The 16140-nt window shown below is 53.5% G+C and overlaps 1 protein-coding gene and 1 long non-coding RNA gene across 3 annotated transcripts in view; one reads left to right on the top strand and one right to left on the bottom strand.

The window, feature by feature from the left end:
• The window catches only part of MAP2K3 (mitogen-activated protein kinase kinase 3), a 30388-nt gene extending 25589 nt beyond the window's left edge, over nucleotides 1-4799 (top strand). For both annotated transcript variants that reach the window (XM_036392636.2, XM_036392637.2), the window contains exons 11-13: nucleotides 827-966; nucleotides 1643-1688; nucleotides 2095-4799. In XM_036392636.2, coding sequence (XP_036248529.1) covers nucleotides 827-966; nucleotides 1643-1688; nucleotides 2095-2178 — 270 coding nt within the window. In that variant the 3' untranslated portion in view covers nucleotides 2179-4799. The remainder of the gene's footprint in view (nucleotides 1-826; nucleotides 967-1642; nucleotides 1689-2094) is intronic.
• A 6652-nt stretch (nucleotides 4800-11451) lies between these two features.
• Nucleotides 11452-15873, bottom strand: LOC118692550 (uncharacterized). Its single transcript, XR_004981170.2, has 3 exons — nucleotides 15721-15873; nucleotides 15284-15591; nucleotides 11452-11884 (listed from the first exon to the last, which is right to left on the bottom strand). It is a non-coding gene; the product is annotated as an uncharacterized LOC118692550 (long non-coding RNA).
• Nucleotides 15874-16140: the final 267 nt, after the last annotated feature.

Below are 16140 nucleotides of genomic sequence, written 5' to 3' on the forward strand. Positions count from 1 at the left end.
GCTCTGTCCCAGTCTCTGTCCTTTCAGGTTTGTTATTTCTCCCATCCCATCACACCCTACCAGGCAGGTCTCAAGGTTCTGTTGCCCATTTTGAGACAGGAACTGATCCTTGGCATGAGGACACTACCCAAGAGCTGTGACAGACTTTTTCCTGCTTAAATGAGGGATGGAGCAGAGGTGACTTGTAGGAATAACCCAGTAATTGAGCTGGTTTTGGCAAAATTATGTTCTAGCGCTTAATTTTTCTTGGGTTTGTGGATTTTTTGTGTGTTTAGCTCAGGCAGTGCCAGCCCAAGGCCCAGAGGCTGCCTTAGGGCCAGCAGAGCACTTTGGAAGCCAGTGTAGAAACTGTGTGCTGTTATTATCTTTTTAAATAATCCCATTTTACATATCTTTTGTGACTTCCTGTAAATGCATTAATATGCTGAACCAACCTCAAAAGGAAGTATTTTTGGCCTCTGGGTCTTTATATTTCAAAAAAAAAAAAAAAAAAAAGAAAAGGTGGTATGACCCAAATTTAAATGGTTTGTAAGGAAAGAGGATTTTTCTTTGAATCTGGGCATGGTGGGGCTGTGCCTGGTGTGTGTCTCACATTAAGGAAAGAGGGTTTTTCTTTGAATCTGGGTATTGTGGGGCTGTGCCTGGTGTGTGTGTCACATTAAGGAAAGAGGGTTTTTCTTTGAATCTGAGCATCGTGGGCATGGTGGGGCTGTACCTGGTGTGTGTCTCACGTTAAGGAAAGAGGGTTTTCCTTTGAATTTGAGCTGTCTGGGCATGGTGGGGTTGTTCCTGGTGTGTTTCTCACGTGTCCCTGCCTCCACCCCAGATTGAGCTGGCCATTCTCCGCTTCCCGTACGAGTCCTGGGGGACGCCCTTCCAGCAGCTCAAGCAGGTGGTGGAGGAGCCCTCGCCCCAGCTGCCCCCTGAACGCTTCTCCAAGGAGTTTGTGGACTTCACAGCACAGTGGTGAGGCTCCAGCAGGGACTGCTGGCTCTCCCAGCCTGCCTGAGGAGCAGCCCTGATCTCTGGGGGTTGGAGTGAGGTGTGGGGCTGGCTTTGCTGTCCTTTGGGAGCCCATTTCTGCCCTCCTCGCTGTACCTGGTGCTCAGCATGGCAGGAAGCGCTGCCCAAACTGGTTTTGCTCTCAGCCTGACTCACCCAGGCAGGCTGGAAGGTGCAGAGGTTTCTCTTCCCCTTTTCCTGTCGCTGCTGCTGAAATGTTGGTGTTTTCTGGCAAAGTGGCAGTGAAACCAGAACCACCCGCTGGCAGCCCCTGGGTGAAAGCTGCTTTGTGGGTTTGTGGGAAGCTGCTCCCCCAGGGTGTCCCCTGCTCCCTGGGTGCTGCCAGACAAGGGCAAGCTCACCCTGCAGGTGCTGGGAAACCATATCCTCCCCTTCCCAGTTGTTCTCCATGTGGGGCAGACTGCAGAGCTGCTTGGCTTGTGCTTTTTGTGGCAAAACACTGAGTTGTCCTTCCCCAGTCACTTGCCTGGCTGCTTTGCTGGTGGTTCAAACCTGCTCAGGCAAGGAGGGAGAGGGATGGGTGCAGCCCATGGGAAGGAGAGATCCCCTATGACAGACCACGTTCAGCGAAACAAAAAGATCCTACAGCTTTTCTGTCCCTTTTTTTTTTTTGTTCCAGCCTAAGGAAGAACCCAGCTGAGCGAATGAACTATTTAGAACTTATGGTGAGTGCAGAGCTGCTTCTGCTGATCTTTATTCCCAGTTTTGAAACTCAAGTCAGTGGTCCAGCAGGGAAATGGGACAACACATGGGTGATTTTTCAGGCATGGAGTGGGATGGGTGTAGTGTGTCAGGGGTGGAAGGGTGTGTTGATTTCATGGGTGTTAAGGTCAGGGTTTCCAGCTGTTTTGTCCCTCTGTCCTGTCTGCTCTTGGAGAGTTTAGACCTGGAAGGATGGCAGTACAGCTGCCAAGGTGGGGTGTCCTGCTGGGGCTGAACTGAGAAATGCCAAAGTTCATCTTGTAGCTGAAGAATGGTGTCTGGGGAGGAGGGTGGAGTCCACCTCCAGCTGGGTGACATCCCCCCGGGGTCTGTGGTGTCAGCTGACGTTTTCTTTGATCTCGTTGGCAGGAACACCCTTTCTTCACCTTGCACGACACCAAAGAGACTGACATGGCCTCCTTTGTGACAGAGATCCTCGGGGAAGACTCCTAACTCCCAGCTCCCAGCTCCCTGCAGTCCCTCCATCCCGGCTTCCCCGCAGGAGAGCGAGCGAGGACTCGAGTTCAGGGTGCTTTGCACAAATCACAGATCCACCTCCCCGGCCTGGGGGCATCTCTGGCCCCATCAAAATCTCTTTTCTCTTTGCCCTGAGGAAAAAAAATCCCCCAGGAGGAGCCTTTTGAAGCCAACACCTTCCCAGCCAAGCCAAGGAGCTCTGAAGGCTCAGGAGGTCCCTGGAGAGGAGCAGTGGGTGCCCGAGGCCACCTCCCCTCCCCAGTACCCAGAGCACGGCACAGGGGGTTGTGTTTCTCTGCTGTCAGGGGAAGACAGAATCAGTGCTGCTGTGCTTCTCCCACTCCTCTCCTGCCTGCCCAAAGCCCCTTCCCTGGAGTCTGGTCTCCCTTGCCTTCTCTCTGTGCCTGGCTCTCTGCCCCCAGGAGCCCACGCAGCTTTAGGGGCTCATGGAGCTCCCTGGGCTGCTGCTCACACCAGAGGAATGTTGTTTGAATGTTTTAATGCCTGGCTCAACACCTTAAGGACCCTTTGAGGCAGCACCAGCTCAGGCATCCCTCTCCCTCAATCAATGCTGCTCTCTTGAGGAGGAGAGGGAGAAAAAGGCATTTTTCCACGAGCCCACTGTGCCACAAGCTGCAGCCCACCTGCCCGTGGGGCTTCACCCAGCATCCATCCCTTGCCTGGGGGGCACAAGGGGATGGAGACACAGCAGCTGCCTGTCCTCCCTGTGGGCTGGGAGTCACATCCCTGCCCTGGGCATCGCTTTCCTCAGCCCTGGCTGCCTCCACCCTGCCTGGCTCCCTGAGAAGTCTCTGCTCCATCTGCTGTCCAGCCTGGAGCTGCTGTCAGACCTCGCACTGTGACGCTGTTCCAGAGGCTGAACTCGCACCCCTGGCGTCCCAAACTGTCCCCAACCCCTGCGGGTGCCAGCGAGAGCCAAACCCCAGAGACTGGCCCGGGGCTCTTGTACATTTGATGTCTATATATGATGGACTTTGTAACGTGTTTCCTAGGTTTGATCTAACTCGCTATAAATTAAAGCCCTTTCTGTGTGGGAGGAGGGAGGAGCAGTTCCTTCTCTGCTGACAAATCCACTGTGAAAACCTGATGTGTTTCCCCAAGCTCCCAGCCTGAGGAGCCTGGGGGCAGGAGGGGTTTCTGGCTTCTACTGTACATGATCACGGATAAACGCACCGGCTGTGGATTTTGGTTTTGTTTATTTTTTTTTCTTTTTTTTTTAATAATTGAGTTTTTTCTGAAGGATTTTTTTTTCTTTTCTAATATATATTTGTGTGTGTGTATGTGTGCTCTATATATATTATATATTTTTAAATCAGTGATGAATGTGTGGATGTCTATGTGGCCAGCAGATCTGGCGTAATAACAATTTTTCTGGCTAAATTTGGGCAGGTGGGGAAGGGGTCACTAGAAAACACTCTGGCCTAAGATGACTTTTTTTCTTTCTTTTTTAAAGAAATGCATCTATTTTTTAACTGAATCTTTTAAAAATGTTATTCCTGAAATTCATGCCCTGGAGGTCTGAATTTCAGGGTGAATTTCCAGTGTTCAGGGTCCCCCTCAATGAAGAGTGATGTTCCCTTAAATTCATTATCCCCCCCTCCTGCAGTCCAGGGTTTGATGCAGTGCTGGGGACCCCCTGCCTGGGAGCTGGGGTGCTCCACTCCACCTATCCCCACCAGCTGCTCCTGGCAAAGCTGCTCTGGGGAAAATGGTTTTCAGCCCTTGATGCATCACACAGCCAAGGCTTTTCCTGTGCCATCCCTCTGATCCCCCTCCCTGAGTCCACAAACCCTGAGGAACCCAGCCCAGGTGGAGCTGCACAAACCCTGTTCAGCTTCAGTTCAACCCTGACCCCCCAGCCCACCTCTGGATGGAAAATAAGGAAGTGATTGATGTTCTCCATGTCTCCCTCCTCCTCATCCTGCTCTGCAAACCACCCAACACTCACCTGTACCTGCTTGGTTTGACAGCTTTGCGGCTGAGATGTACAATTGTAATTTTTTTTCATAGTTGGTTACTTTGGATTATTTTTGTTTTGAGTTAAGCTTTTGGGTTTTCTCTCTTCTCTGTTTAAATTCTTTTCCCCTTCCTTTATCTCACCCTTTTTTGGTGCTTTGGGGAATGGCGTTCATTTTTGTAAAAAATTTTTTTGCATGCTTTTTATTTTTTTCTGCATTTCTCCTCCTGGAGAGAGTCCTGATTTCTGTGTTTTGGGATAAGGGAGCATCTGCCCTTTCAAACACAGGGGAGATGGCTCTGGGGTGGGCTTGGGCCCCTGGGGATGAGCTGAGGCTTTGCTGAGGAGGCCAGCACACCACACCTCCCTGTGCCATCTCCTCTGCTTCATCCTACACAGGTCTCACCTGTCCAAATCCCGTGTCCTTTCCACCTCCCTGCTCCCCTGTCCCACCTCATTCCCTCTGCAGTGGCAGTTCCCTGGTGAGAACCAGCTTGGCTTTAAGGTGGGCGAGGATTTTGACTCGCATGGGAAGCCCCTCTCCCCTTGTATTTTTGGGAATGGTCTGTACCCCTCAACCCCCATCCTTATTTCCAATAAAATTCACCCTCAAACCTGATTCTTGTCTCCTCTTGCTGTTTGAGCATCAGCTGGGGGCTGTTTAGGGCAGCAGCTTGGAGGGGAATCCTGCTTTCTCCCCATAGTGTGGGGTGATGCTGCTGCTGATTTGGGGATTGTACAAGCTGTGACCCTTGGGATGGGACCCCTGGAGCAGCCCCCCTGGGCCTGGGGGTGCAGGAGGCTGGGGAGGGCTGCTGGTTCCAGTCTGGGGCTTGCACAACCCGGGAACCCCAGCTCAGCATCCCAGGAGTGGCAGCCCCGGGAGCGCTGCCAGGGGCTCCCCGCAGGGCTCTGCTGCTCCTGGGGCCGGGCAGGAGGGTGAGGCTGTGGTTTCTGGGGCAGGGGGATGCTCACCATGGGCCGGGGATCCCCTCGAGTCGAGGGTCCCGGGGCAGCAGGCGCTGCCCGCGGCCGCGAGGGGGAGGCAGCGCCCGGCGCCGGGACCGAGCGGGATCCACAGGGGTGAGCATCCACCGGGACAGCCGGGATGGGCCTGGATCCGAGAGGGTGAACATCCACCGGGACAGCCGGGATGGGCCTGGATCCGAGAGGGTGAACATCCACCGGGACACGGCGGGATGAGCCTGGATCCACGGGGGTGAACATCCACCGGGACACGGCGGGATGAGCCTGGATCCGAGAGGGTGAGCATCCACCGGGACAGCCGGGATGGGCCTGGATCCACGGGGGTGAACATCCACCGGGACAGCCGGGATGGGCCTGGATCCGAGAGGGTGAGCATCCACCGGGACACGGCAGGATGAGCCTGGATCCGAGAGGGTGAGCATCCACCGGGACACGGCGGGATGGGCCTGGATCCATGGGGGTGAACATCCACCGGGACACGGCGGGATGAGCCTGGATCCACGGGGGTGAACATCGACCGGGACACGGCGGGATGGGCCTGGATCCGAGAGGGTGAGCATCCACCGGGACAGCCGGGATGAGCCTGGATCCGAGAGGGTGAACATCCACCGGGACAGCCGGGATGGGCCTGGATCCGAGAGGGTGAACATCGACCGGGACATGGCGGGATGGGCCTGGATCCACGGGGGTGAACATCCACCGGGACACGGCGGGACCGAGCTGGATGCAGGGGGGTGAGCATCCACCGGGACAGCTGTGATGAGCCTGGATCCACGGGATGAGCCTGGACCCACGGGATGAGCCTGGATCCACAGCGTGAACATCCCCCAGGACACGGCTGGACCAAGCGGGACAGCCGGGATGAGCCTGGATCCGCAGGGATGAGCCTGGACCCACGGGGGTGATAACAATGGGAACCCCACGGGATGAGCCTGGATCCGCAGGGATGAGCCTGGACCCATGGGGGTGATAACCATGGGAACCCCGCGGGATGAGCCTGGATCCGCAGGGATGAGCCTGGACCCACGGGGGTGATAACCATCGGAACCCCGCGGGATGAGCCTGGATCCGCAGGGATGAGCTCCCACCGGCGGCGGGAGCCGGCGGAGCCCCCGTTTCCATCCCAAGCCCCCCTCTCGGCACTTCCCAGCCCTCCCTCGGCCGGGATTAGGGCAGGGGTGGCCGGGGATCATGCCCATGGAGGATGGAGCTGCAGATTAGGCGGGGCACTGGGAGGAAGGAACAGCTCCCTTCCCAAGTGTTTTCCCTGTCAGCCAGGCAGGATCAGGTCGGGGTCACTGCGTCCCTCAAGCACCAGGATTTGGTGGTGATGGTTTGCCTGGAAATGGAGTGCCAGGAGGGGGTCAGCGGCGCTGGGGAGAACAGGGACCCCAGGAACACCCATCCGTGTGGTGTGGGGACACACCCGACCTGCTGGGAGCTGGAGTCTGCTCTGTTCCAATTACCAGCTTAATAGCTACATCGAGACCATTAAAAATGCATCAGTGCCTCCAAGGAAAGAACTTCAGGAGAAGTGGAAAATTCATCACTTTGAGCTCCCTTATTAGGAGAAAAGGTGGTTTTGGTGTTCCCCCCCCCCCCCCATTTGTCTCGAACAGAGGTAAAAAGAGGTTATTTGGTTATTTGGTTATTTCTGCCTGGTGACTCCCCCGTGGGACTGTCACAAGGTGTGAACAGGCAGTGCCCAAACCTGGGTGGAAAGGACACAGCTCCTGCTGCTGAGAAGGGAAAACTCAGCACATCCAGCACAGGCAGGGGCATGGGGACCATCAGGGCTGCAGCAGCTCAGTCCTGCTCAGATGAAGGGCCAACAGCTCTCCCTGCCCTGTGCTGAGAACATGTGTTGGGAGCATGGTGTGATAATGAGTGACAGAGAGACCCCAGGCAGGTGCAAAGGAGGGCTCTTCACTGCCAAAAACCCCAGGAAGGTGTGAAGGTGGGCTCTTCACTGCCAAAAACCCCAGGAAGGTGTGAAGGAGGGCTCTTCACTGCCAAAACCCTGGCCTTTTTAAGCAGCTAGCCAGTTATGGTTTTAAGGCACAACATGTTTACATGGGTACATGGTTTTAAGGCACAACAAGCCCAAGTCAACCAACCACCATACACCATGAAGTGGACGTGATGTGGACATGTGGCAGTCACACAGCACATCTGTCACACCTCTCTCGTCTCCCTCATCTCTCTCATCTCTGTACCCTTATTCCAGCTCAGTCACTCCCCCACATCTCCCTTCTCCTTGGCCTAAGTAACAGGCTTGGAGCCATCTTATGAGGCCTTCCCTTTATAAAGCCTTACAAGCAGTCCCTCTAAAAGGGCAGACCCCAAAGTGCTCCCCCAGTACAGTGCAGGTGTTTGTACTGGTCATACTGGCCCTTTGCAGGGGTGGTTCATCAGGAACTGTTGTGGTAGGACAAGGAGTAATGGGTTCAAAATGAAAAGGGGAAAATAAAGGTTTGAAACACAAGACCTTCTTGGCTTTGAGGGTGGTGAGGCCTTGGCACAGGTTGCCCAGAGAAGCTGTGGCAGCCCCTGGATCCCTGGAAGTGTCCAAGGCCAGGCTGGATGGGGCTTGGAGCAACCTGGGATAGTGCAAGGTGTCCCTGCCCATAGCAGGGGGTTGGAACTGGGTGATCTTTAAGGTCCCTTCCAACCCAAACCCTTCTGTGCTTCCATTCTGTGGTGGTTCTCTCCAGGAGCTCCTGAGCTGGAGCTCACGCTGTTCCTAAGAGCCGTGTGCGGAGGAGGGCTGGCTAATGGATTAGCAGGGGGTGTGATGATGCAGCCAGTTTTCTGGGGCTGAGGGTTATTTATTTTGCTTAATTTTTCCTTTTTTTTTTTTTTTTTTTTTCAGATGGTGGCTGAGCCCGTTTCTAGGACAGGGGTGGTTTTTTTTTGGTTCAGGTGGCCTGTGGGCACCTTGTCGCTCGATAGTGTAAATTAGCGAGTTCACCCAGGCCAGGGGTTTGTACCAGACGTGTTCAATCCTCCCCTAATAGCTGCCTCACCCAGAAACTTCCAAAGCTCTTGTAGCACCTAAGCACTAATGAGCTGAAGCTGCAGAATAGCAATGAGGCCTCAGGAATATGGATCAGCCTTTCCTGGCCCAGCCAGAGGCTCTAAAATCGTCTCAGCCTGCACCCAGAGGGACCAGTGCAGCCCAGCTGGGAGGGAAGGGTTTAAATGAGGTGCACTGGGTGCAGAAGCCTTTGCTGCCCATGATGAGCTGCTGGGGATGTCTCCCAACTCTCATCTCCAGAGAGGAGTGTGGGTGGCTTGTGCTGCGGTGAGGAGAGCCCAAACTTTGGTTGAACCACTGGTATCCAGGTGTGTTGGTGCCCTGCCTTTTCCCTCTGGTAATTGATCGTCCCTGGTTGATCTAAGTTTGTTTCTAAGTTTTGTTTTTACTGCTGGCTTGCACAAAGCATCTCCAAGCCCTTTCTGCCTGTCCCAGCCCCAGAGTGTGTGTATTTATGGAGTGAGTTGTGCCACCCATCCATGCACAGCTGCTTCACTGCTCCATCCCCTGGGAATTGTACAGGACCAACACCAACTCCCCATCAGCAGGGTGCTGGAAAGCTGGGGTGATTTCTGCTGGAGCCCCAAGCCAGGGGGAAAACTCCTCTCTCGCCCAGCAACACCAGCCTCCGTCCAGCCTTCCCTCTCAGCTTGAAGCTCCCATTGATTTTTCCGAGGCGGGAACGTGGGGGTGGGAGGAGGAAGCCTCAGCAGCGCAAAGCCTGAAAATATCAAAGCTCGACGCCAGCGCTCCGGGGGTGACCGGGGGGGTCACCTGCCCCGCAGGGAGCCCCGGTCCCCCGGAGGATTTCCCGGAGCTTTTCCAGCCCCGGAGCGGCGGCTGTGGCCCCTCTCACGCTGAGTTAACCTTTGTGGAAATGCCAAGCGGAGCTGGAACGGGCTGTTTGTCTCCAGAGCTGCAGGCACACACAGGCAGGGGGCTGAGAGGAGCCTGGCGAGCCACGGTGGCTTTTGCACCCGATTTACATCTCGGGTGGAGCAGGAGACACAAACCTTGATGAGCAAACCTTGGTATCAGCTGTGTTTTCCTCAGTGTCACTCCCCGCTCGGCGCTGCTTGTTTCTCCTCGAGGGATAGACTCCTTTCCCCTGACTGGAGCTGGGATTTCATAAATAAACCCCGAGGTTTCTGACAAAAGCTCCGGCTCGGGTCCGAAGCTGCCACGAGTGGTGTGTGGCTGCTCCGAGCACCAGTGCTCCACTCAATTAATTAGCGACTAACTAGCATTTCCCAGGTCATGCCGACCCTCTGCTCGGGCTCTGCAGAACATCATCCCTGCAACAGGTCCCGTTCCACGCCGGAGCTGATGGATGATCCCGAGCATGCCCCAGGGTGTGCCTGCGGATCGGGGAGCCCTGGCTGCGGCAGGAGGTGCTCGGTTCCTGTGCTGCTGCCCCATCCCCGGCAGAGGCAGCCCCAGGGATGATGCTCAGGGCTCGCAGTGGCTCTGCAAATACCCAGCAGCTGCCGGGGATCGATCCGGGCTGGCTCGGCTCGCTCCGGGCACGGACCCCACACCCCGGGCGGGCGGGAGGGGTCGGCAGCGCTGTTGGTGGAATTTTGGGAGCCTGGGGTAAGGCAGGAGGAATGGGGAGGTGCTGGTGGCTCCCAGGGCTGTGCTGGCGTGAGGGGTAGGGATGGCACGGGGATTCCTCAGGCAGTGCTGCCTCCAGCTTGTCTTCTCACCCCGCTGTTTTCCGTAAGGGTTTTTTGGAAACTTACTCTATGCTTCTTTTGAGGAACCTCTTCAAACAGCCAAAAGTGGTCTGGGGGTTCTTCTGACTGCACCCCACTTCCCACATTTTTCCTGGGCTCTGACCTGGCCCCTTTTGGCTCAGAGGGGGCGAGCTGGGGTCAGGACCTTCAGCTCTGAGGACCCTCCAGCCTCTCCCTCTCCTTTGCCATAACTCAGAGTGGAATCCACAGGAATTTGGGCTTGCTCCAGGCTGGAGCACCTGATAGCCCTGTGGGAACCTCAGCCAGGACTGGAAGGTTGTTTTTGGGGTGCAGAGCAGCCTCTGTGAGCTGCATTTGGGGGATCCTTCCCCTCGGCGAGGGGGGCAATGATGGGGGCTCTGCCCTCCCTCAGCCCCAGCAGCAGCAGGACGTGTCCTTTGCCATCATCCCGCCCCACCCTGAGCTTCTTTAATTACAGCTTTGAGAGAGATCTTCCCCTTTATTCCCCCAAATCTTCTCCTTAATTAAAATCTTCGATCTGGGCCAGCGGGGAGCAGCTGTTGCCTCTTTGCAGTGTGCTGCAAGCTGCCAGCCTGAGTGTGGGCCAGGCAGGGACAGTGAGGGGACAGCACGGGGACATTGGCACTGCCATTGTCACTGTCCCAGCCAGCTCCAAATGTTGTGCCCAAGATGGGCTAAAAGGCCAATAATTTTCTTTTCTTTTGTTGCAGCTGTTGCCTCTTTGCAGTGTGCTGCAAGCTGCCAGCCTGAGTGTGGGCCAGGCAGGGACAGTGAGGGGACAGCACGGGGACATTGGCACTGCCATTGTCACTGTCCCACCTGCTGATGGCTGCTGGGAGCCTTGCCCTGCTGAAGTGAGGGCTGAAATCATCTGAGCTGAGTGGGGATCAAGCACTGGGTCTCTCTGCACCTTCCCACCATGGAGCCCTTCCAGCGAGGGAGAAAATGGCCCGAGTGCAACGAGCCCAAACCCGTTTGGGTTTGCCAGCTCCTGATCTGGAGAAGGGCTGGATGATGCAGGTGGATGAAGGTGAAGGTGGAGCTGGGGCTGTTCCTTGAGTTTTGTCCCTGGGATCCACGATGTGCCTGGCCAGGGGCAGCTGTTTCTCATTCCCCTGTCCTTCAGAGGAAGCCCATTGGCACCTCTCAGGTGGGACACCCCTGCCACCCCCGTGTCCCCATTCTCACCACAGCCTGGGGACATTCCCTGCCATGGCCTCGCAGCCTCCTCGTGTTTTCTCCCAGGATTAGCCCAGGGAGGTGACTCTACCCTCCCTTCCTGCTCTGTTTTCTCCCAGGATTAGCCCAGGGAGGGGATTTTACCCTCCCTGCCTGCTCGGGGCGGGCGTTTCTGCAGCAATCCATCGTCACAGCAACGGGGAAGCGTCGGCAACAATCAGTGAGCTGGTGGTGTCAGCTTTATCTCAGCTGATGTGTCTCTTCTTAATGAAACTTGTGGAAGAGAAAAGCAGGGAAAAAAAAGGAAAAGGCTGCTGACAACAGATGTATTATTTCTATTTCACCTCAGATTTACTGGTGCATGCATTTTTCATTCATGGAAGAGGCTGATATGTAGATTTATTCAGAGCAGAGCAGGTACAACCCTTTGTGGATCAATTCCTGCAGCAGGCTTAGGAGAAAAGGACTTGGCTGAGCAAACAGCCATGCAAGGCACTCCCAAAGCCGGCCCCAGATTTTGTGCCCAAGATGGGCTAAAAGGCCAATTATTTAATTTTTCTTTTATTTTTCTTTGTTTTTTTTTTTTTTTTTTCTCCAAATCCACCAATCTGGGCTCCAAATTCAGCCCAAATTCTGTTCCTGTTTTTGGCCAGGGGAAACTTCCACTGACAGTTATTACAGCTTCTATTTCCCACGTACTTCAGCTGGGGTGGCCTGGGTTGACTTTGTTCCTCTTCCAGCTCTGCTTTACTGGAGGCTCAGTGCCCCCAGGGTGGCTTCACCCTGTTTTGGAAAGGATGAATTTATATTATAGACTATATATATATATATATATATATATATATATATATATATATATATTTAAATATAAAAAAATGTATTATTCATATTGAGATAGCTTTTTCAGGAGGATCCTTCTTTGTCCTGGCTCCTTGGTCACCAAAGTCATACCTTGAACCTCAACACCAGAGCCAGGTGTCTCTTACTGGCAGCTAAAATTTGGCCTCCAGATGTGTCTGAAGCTCTTCTCCTTCCATACAGAGCACGCTGTGGTTTCTCTGCGATTTGGGGGGCTCTGCTCCCCTGGGGGAGGACACCCTCTGGAAGCCAAGTAGAATTTAATCTCCCTGCAGTGATGAAAGTGAATCCAAGAAAAGTATTTGAGGTGTTTTTCCCTCTCATTAGGAATGGAAGACAGGAGTCTTCTGTCTTCTGGGTACTATACAACCAGCATGAATTATTTAGGACCAAGCATCTCTCCGATAAATAATTTTTTTTATGTGGGGAGATTAAATCTGAATTTTTAAAAAAATATAATAACAAAAGCAATTTCTCTCTCGTAAGTCCTCATATTTCACCCAGCAAAGAGATCCCAGGCATCCATTCCTGTATTGATCAGCAAATAGGTCCTTTTATAGATTTAGTTCACCCAACCTTGTTTAATTTTGGATTCATTGATTCAATGCAAAGATCTAGATGAAAAGCAAGTGGGCTGTTTCCAGTGCTGGTGATGCTATTTTTAAATAAATCTAGTGCATGCTAAAATAAATATGCAAAACATTTTTGTAAGGCCGCGTACGGGTGGGGAGACCAGATGTACTAAAATATTTAACAAACTTTTCCCTGATTTCTCGAAATGCATGTTTTATTTACTAAACACCAGTGGAATTTAATCTCACCCAATGTTTGCTCCGACCCATTGTCTGGGGTGAGCAGGAACGTGGGACCTTGCAGGAGCTGTCTGTGCAGTGACATTGGTGGCACATTTAAATGCAAAGCTCATTAACCGTGTCTGGGATTTTTTGTTTGTTTCTCCCTTTTTTTTATGTTCACGTTCCTTACAAGAGCAAGAGATGAAATACCCATCTACAATTCCCTTTCATCTCCAGGCATGTTTGGCTGGGTTTTTTTTCTCCCCCCCCTCTTCTACTGCTCAGATGACAAAGTTTCTTATTTGGTATTTTATTTGATTTCAGGAGATGAGAAAGAATTAAAAGCATCTTCAGGAGGTTGGGCTCACCTTACTCTATCCAGGATCCTTCAGAAGGAGGATGAGTGACTTGGCAAAGGCTCCTGCCCCCAAAGGATGGAGTTCATCCCAGGGTCAGAGCTGCATCCTGGCTTTTCCTTCACCTGGGGTGACCATCCTGCAGATCCTGCAGATCCTACAGATCCCAGCCTCCTGTCCTGGGGCATGGCCTCCCACTCTGGGTGTTTGTGCCTGTCTCCTCCCAACCCTCTGCTTTCAATCCAATCTCATTTAATTGAATTGTGGTTTTGATCACATCTGACGGTGGCAGAGCTCTTGCTGATAATCAGATTCCCATGGGAGAGGTGGAAATGGGGCTGGTGGAGGAGGGAGGAGAGACAGGGGCTTGGGTGATGCCACTTGGTCCTCGAGAGACACCAGGGAGGTGACACAGCAGCCAGGCTCTGTCCACCCTGGGGTCAGTCACGTTTTGGGGATGGGTAAATTAACTGAATGTCCCTGTAGGGGTTGAACCCTGCAGGTTGTGTTGGTTTTGGTTAAAAAAAGGCAATTTCCTTGGCAAAACCTTCCACCTTGCTGCAGGTTGGAGCAAATCCAGCATCCCCAGCACTGCTGGAACCCAGCCTGGCCTCACCCTGCCCTGCCTGGAGTCTGTGCAGGGATGTGCTCAGCTCTCTGCACATCTGCCATGTGTGTGGTGGCAGCAATTAATCACAGAGATTCATGTGTGATTTACATGAATTCAGCTGGAAGTGCAGCCCCTGGGATGGGGGAATATTCCTTGCAGAGCTGTGCTGCCCCCCGCTCCAGATGCCTTTCTGCCAGCAAAGTGCTTCATGGGGTGTTTGTTGTGTGTGTGAATTTGGGGGTACCAAAACAGGAGGGGTAGAGCAAGCAGCAGCCTCTCCTCCATCCCTTGGTCCTTGCCAGGGGCTTGGGCATAGCAGGGAAGGCCTTGGGTATGCTGAGACAGCAGGAATTTCCCCCCAGACTGGGATGAAAACAGCATCCTCCACCCTGACCCGTGTGCCCCATTCCAGGCCCCCATTCCTGCTGACCCCAGGGCCCAGGGGAGGAGAAGATGAGGGCCAACAACCCAACCCAACCCCTGTAGTGCTGTGATGTGGGGCTGCCACTGCACGAGCTCACCTTGCACTGGGTTGGCAGGTTCAGCACAGAGGCTTGGTGCTCCTGCTCTGCCTGAGCTCTCCCTGACCTGGCACAGCTCTGTTTCCCTTGCTTTGGGTGTTACAGCAGCTTTTCCCATTGAGCTGTGGCTAATTTACCTCCTTGCTGTCTGCAGGGTACAGCCCTGTGGTTTAATGCACCCAATCTCCTTGGACCAGAGAATCCCAGAATGGTTTGGGTTGCAAGGGACCTTCCAGATCATTCAGTTCCAACCCTGGGACAACTTCCACTGGAACCACATGGCTCCAAACTGCATCCAGCCTGTCTTTGGACACTTCCAGGGGTGGAGAGAGAAGAGATCTAAGACAGAGAACTGCCAGAGGAGGATGCAGGGCTGTATTTGTGGGGGTACATGAGGAAAGAGAGACTCCTGCAAGGACCCTGCAGTGTGCTGGCTTGGTCCAGGAGAGGTAGCAGCAAGCCAAGAGACTCAGATATCCTGGCCAGAAGGATGAGAGAACATTGCCAAGACAAGCAGGTGTCCAACAGAGCAGCTCTGGGCTTGGAGGAGACAGGGGGAGACTGGAAAGGAACAACGAGGGAAAAAAACCCTGAGGTGTAAGGTGACAGCTGGAAATAGAAGGGAGCAAGTGATATTTGTATCAGAGGTATCCTGGGGAAGGCATGAAGGAATCCAGCCCTGAGAGGAATCCAGCTCCTCTGTTCAAGCTTTTCCTCTCAAACCCAGCACAAACCATCTCAAAGGCTCATCTCAGCTCACCACAAGAGAGGATGGAGCTGCCCATGGCAGCCAGGCACTTCCACTGGTCCACTGGCTTGGTTCTCACCTCCACTGGTTTGGTTCTGATCAATAATGAGCTAATTAGTTGCTATGGAAATGTAATGTGGGAGAACTTTAGGGAGGAGAAATTATAGGTAATTTTTATTTGTTTGGGCCCTGTTCCTATAGCAACAGGAGAACTTGTCACTGACTACCAGTTGGTTTCCATGGAGTTGGCTGCTAGTTCTGGGTTATTAATGCCTCCAAGCATAAAACAACTTACCTAGTAGGGCTGGTGGATTGTCCTCCATCATCCATGAGAACTTTGCAGTTTGCCAAAGTCTGGGCCTGGCCCTCGCAGTGGAATGTGCACGCTCCCAAAAGTTGGGATGGCTGGAGTGTTCATCATCAACAAACAGTGTGGAAGTGCTGGAAGGATCGATTATTCTGCCCCTCTCTTGAATTGAAGACATCATGGAATGAATAATCCATCACTTCATGGCTTGTTCTACTCGCAGCATTGCCTGATTTTTAATTGGATTTTCTCCGTCTCCGGCTTCCAGATGCTTGGCGTTGATCTGCCTTTCTCTGCTAAATTAAAAAGTCTTTTAGCACCTGGCAGTTTTGCTGTAAAGGGACTTACTGTAATTAAGTCCCTTTCTCCTCTCCCCAGGACTGGTTCTCCTGAATGAAGCCGTTTGTTTTCCTCCAGGCCCTCACCTGACGCGTTCCCGTTTCCGCGCTCCTCCGAACAAAAGGGATGTGGTGTCTGCTCTGCAGAGGGCTGCAGCTCTGTCGAGGGACCTCTCAAACTCCTCCAGGAGCCGAGCCTTGGAACCAGACCAAACACTCCTGAGCACTGAAGAGACTGGATTTGGGAGAGATTGGTTTTATGATAGGTTGTAATTTCCCTCCCACCAGCTAACTCCTCAGCTTTCCACGGGTGATAATTACCCGGTAGGAGCTAAAATGTCTCTCCCCACTCCCCCCTTATCAACCCATTCTCCACTTTGAAGGCATCACCACTTCTTCCCAGAGTGTCCTGGCCAATCTCTCGGAGCGCCTGCTCATCCTCTGTTGTTTTGGAAGATGGTGCCACGTCCACCACCTCTCCCCTTGGAGGCCGATCTGGCTCCAGCT

The sequence above is a fragment of the Molothrus ater genome, chromosome 16 (assembly GCF_012460135.2).
Source record: "Molothrus ater isolate BHLD 08-10-18 breed brown headed cowbird chromosome 16, BPBGC_Mater_1.1, whole genome shotgun sequence".
In the NCBI taxonomy this organism is placed as follows: Eukaryota; Metazoa; Chordata; class Aves; order Passeriformes; family Icteridae; genus Molothrus; species Molothrus ater.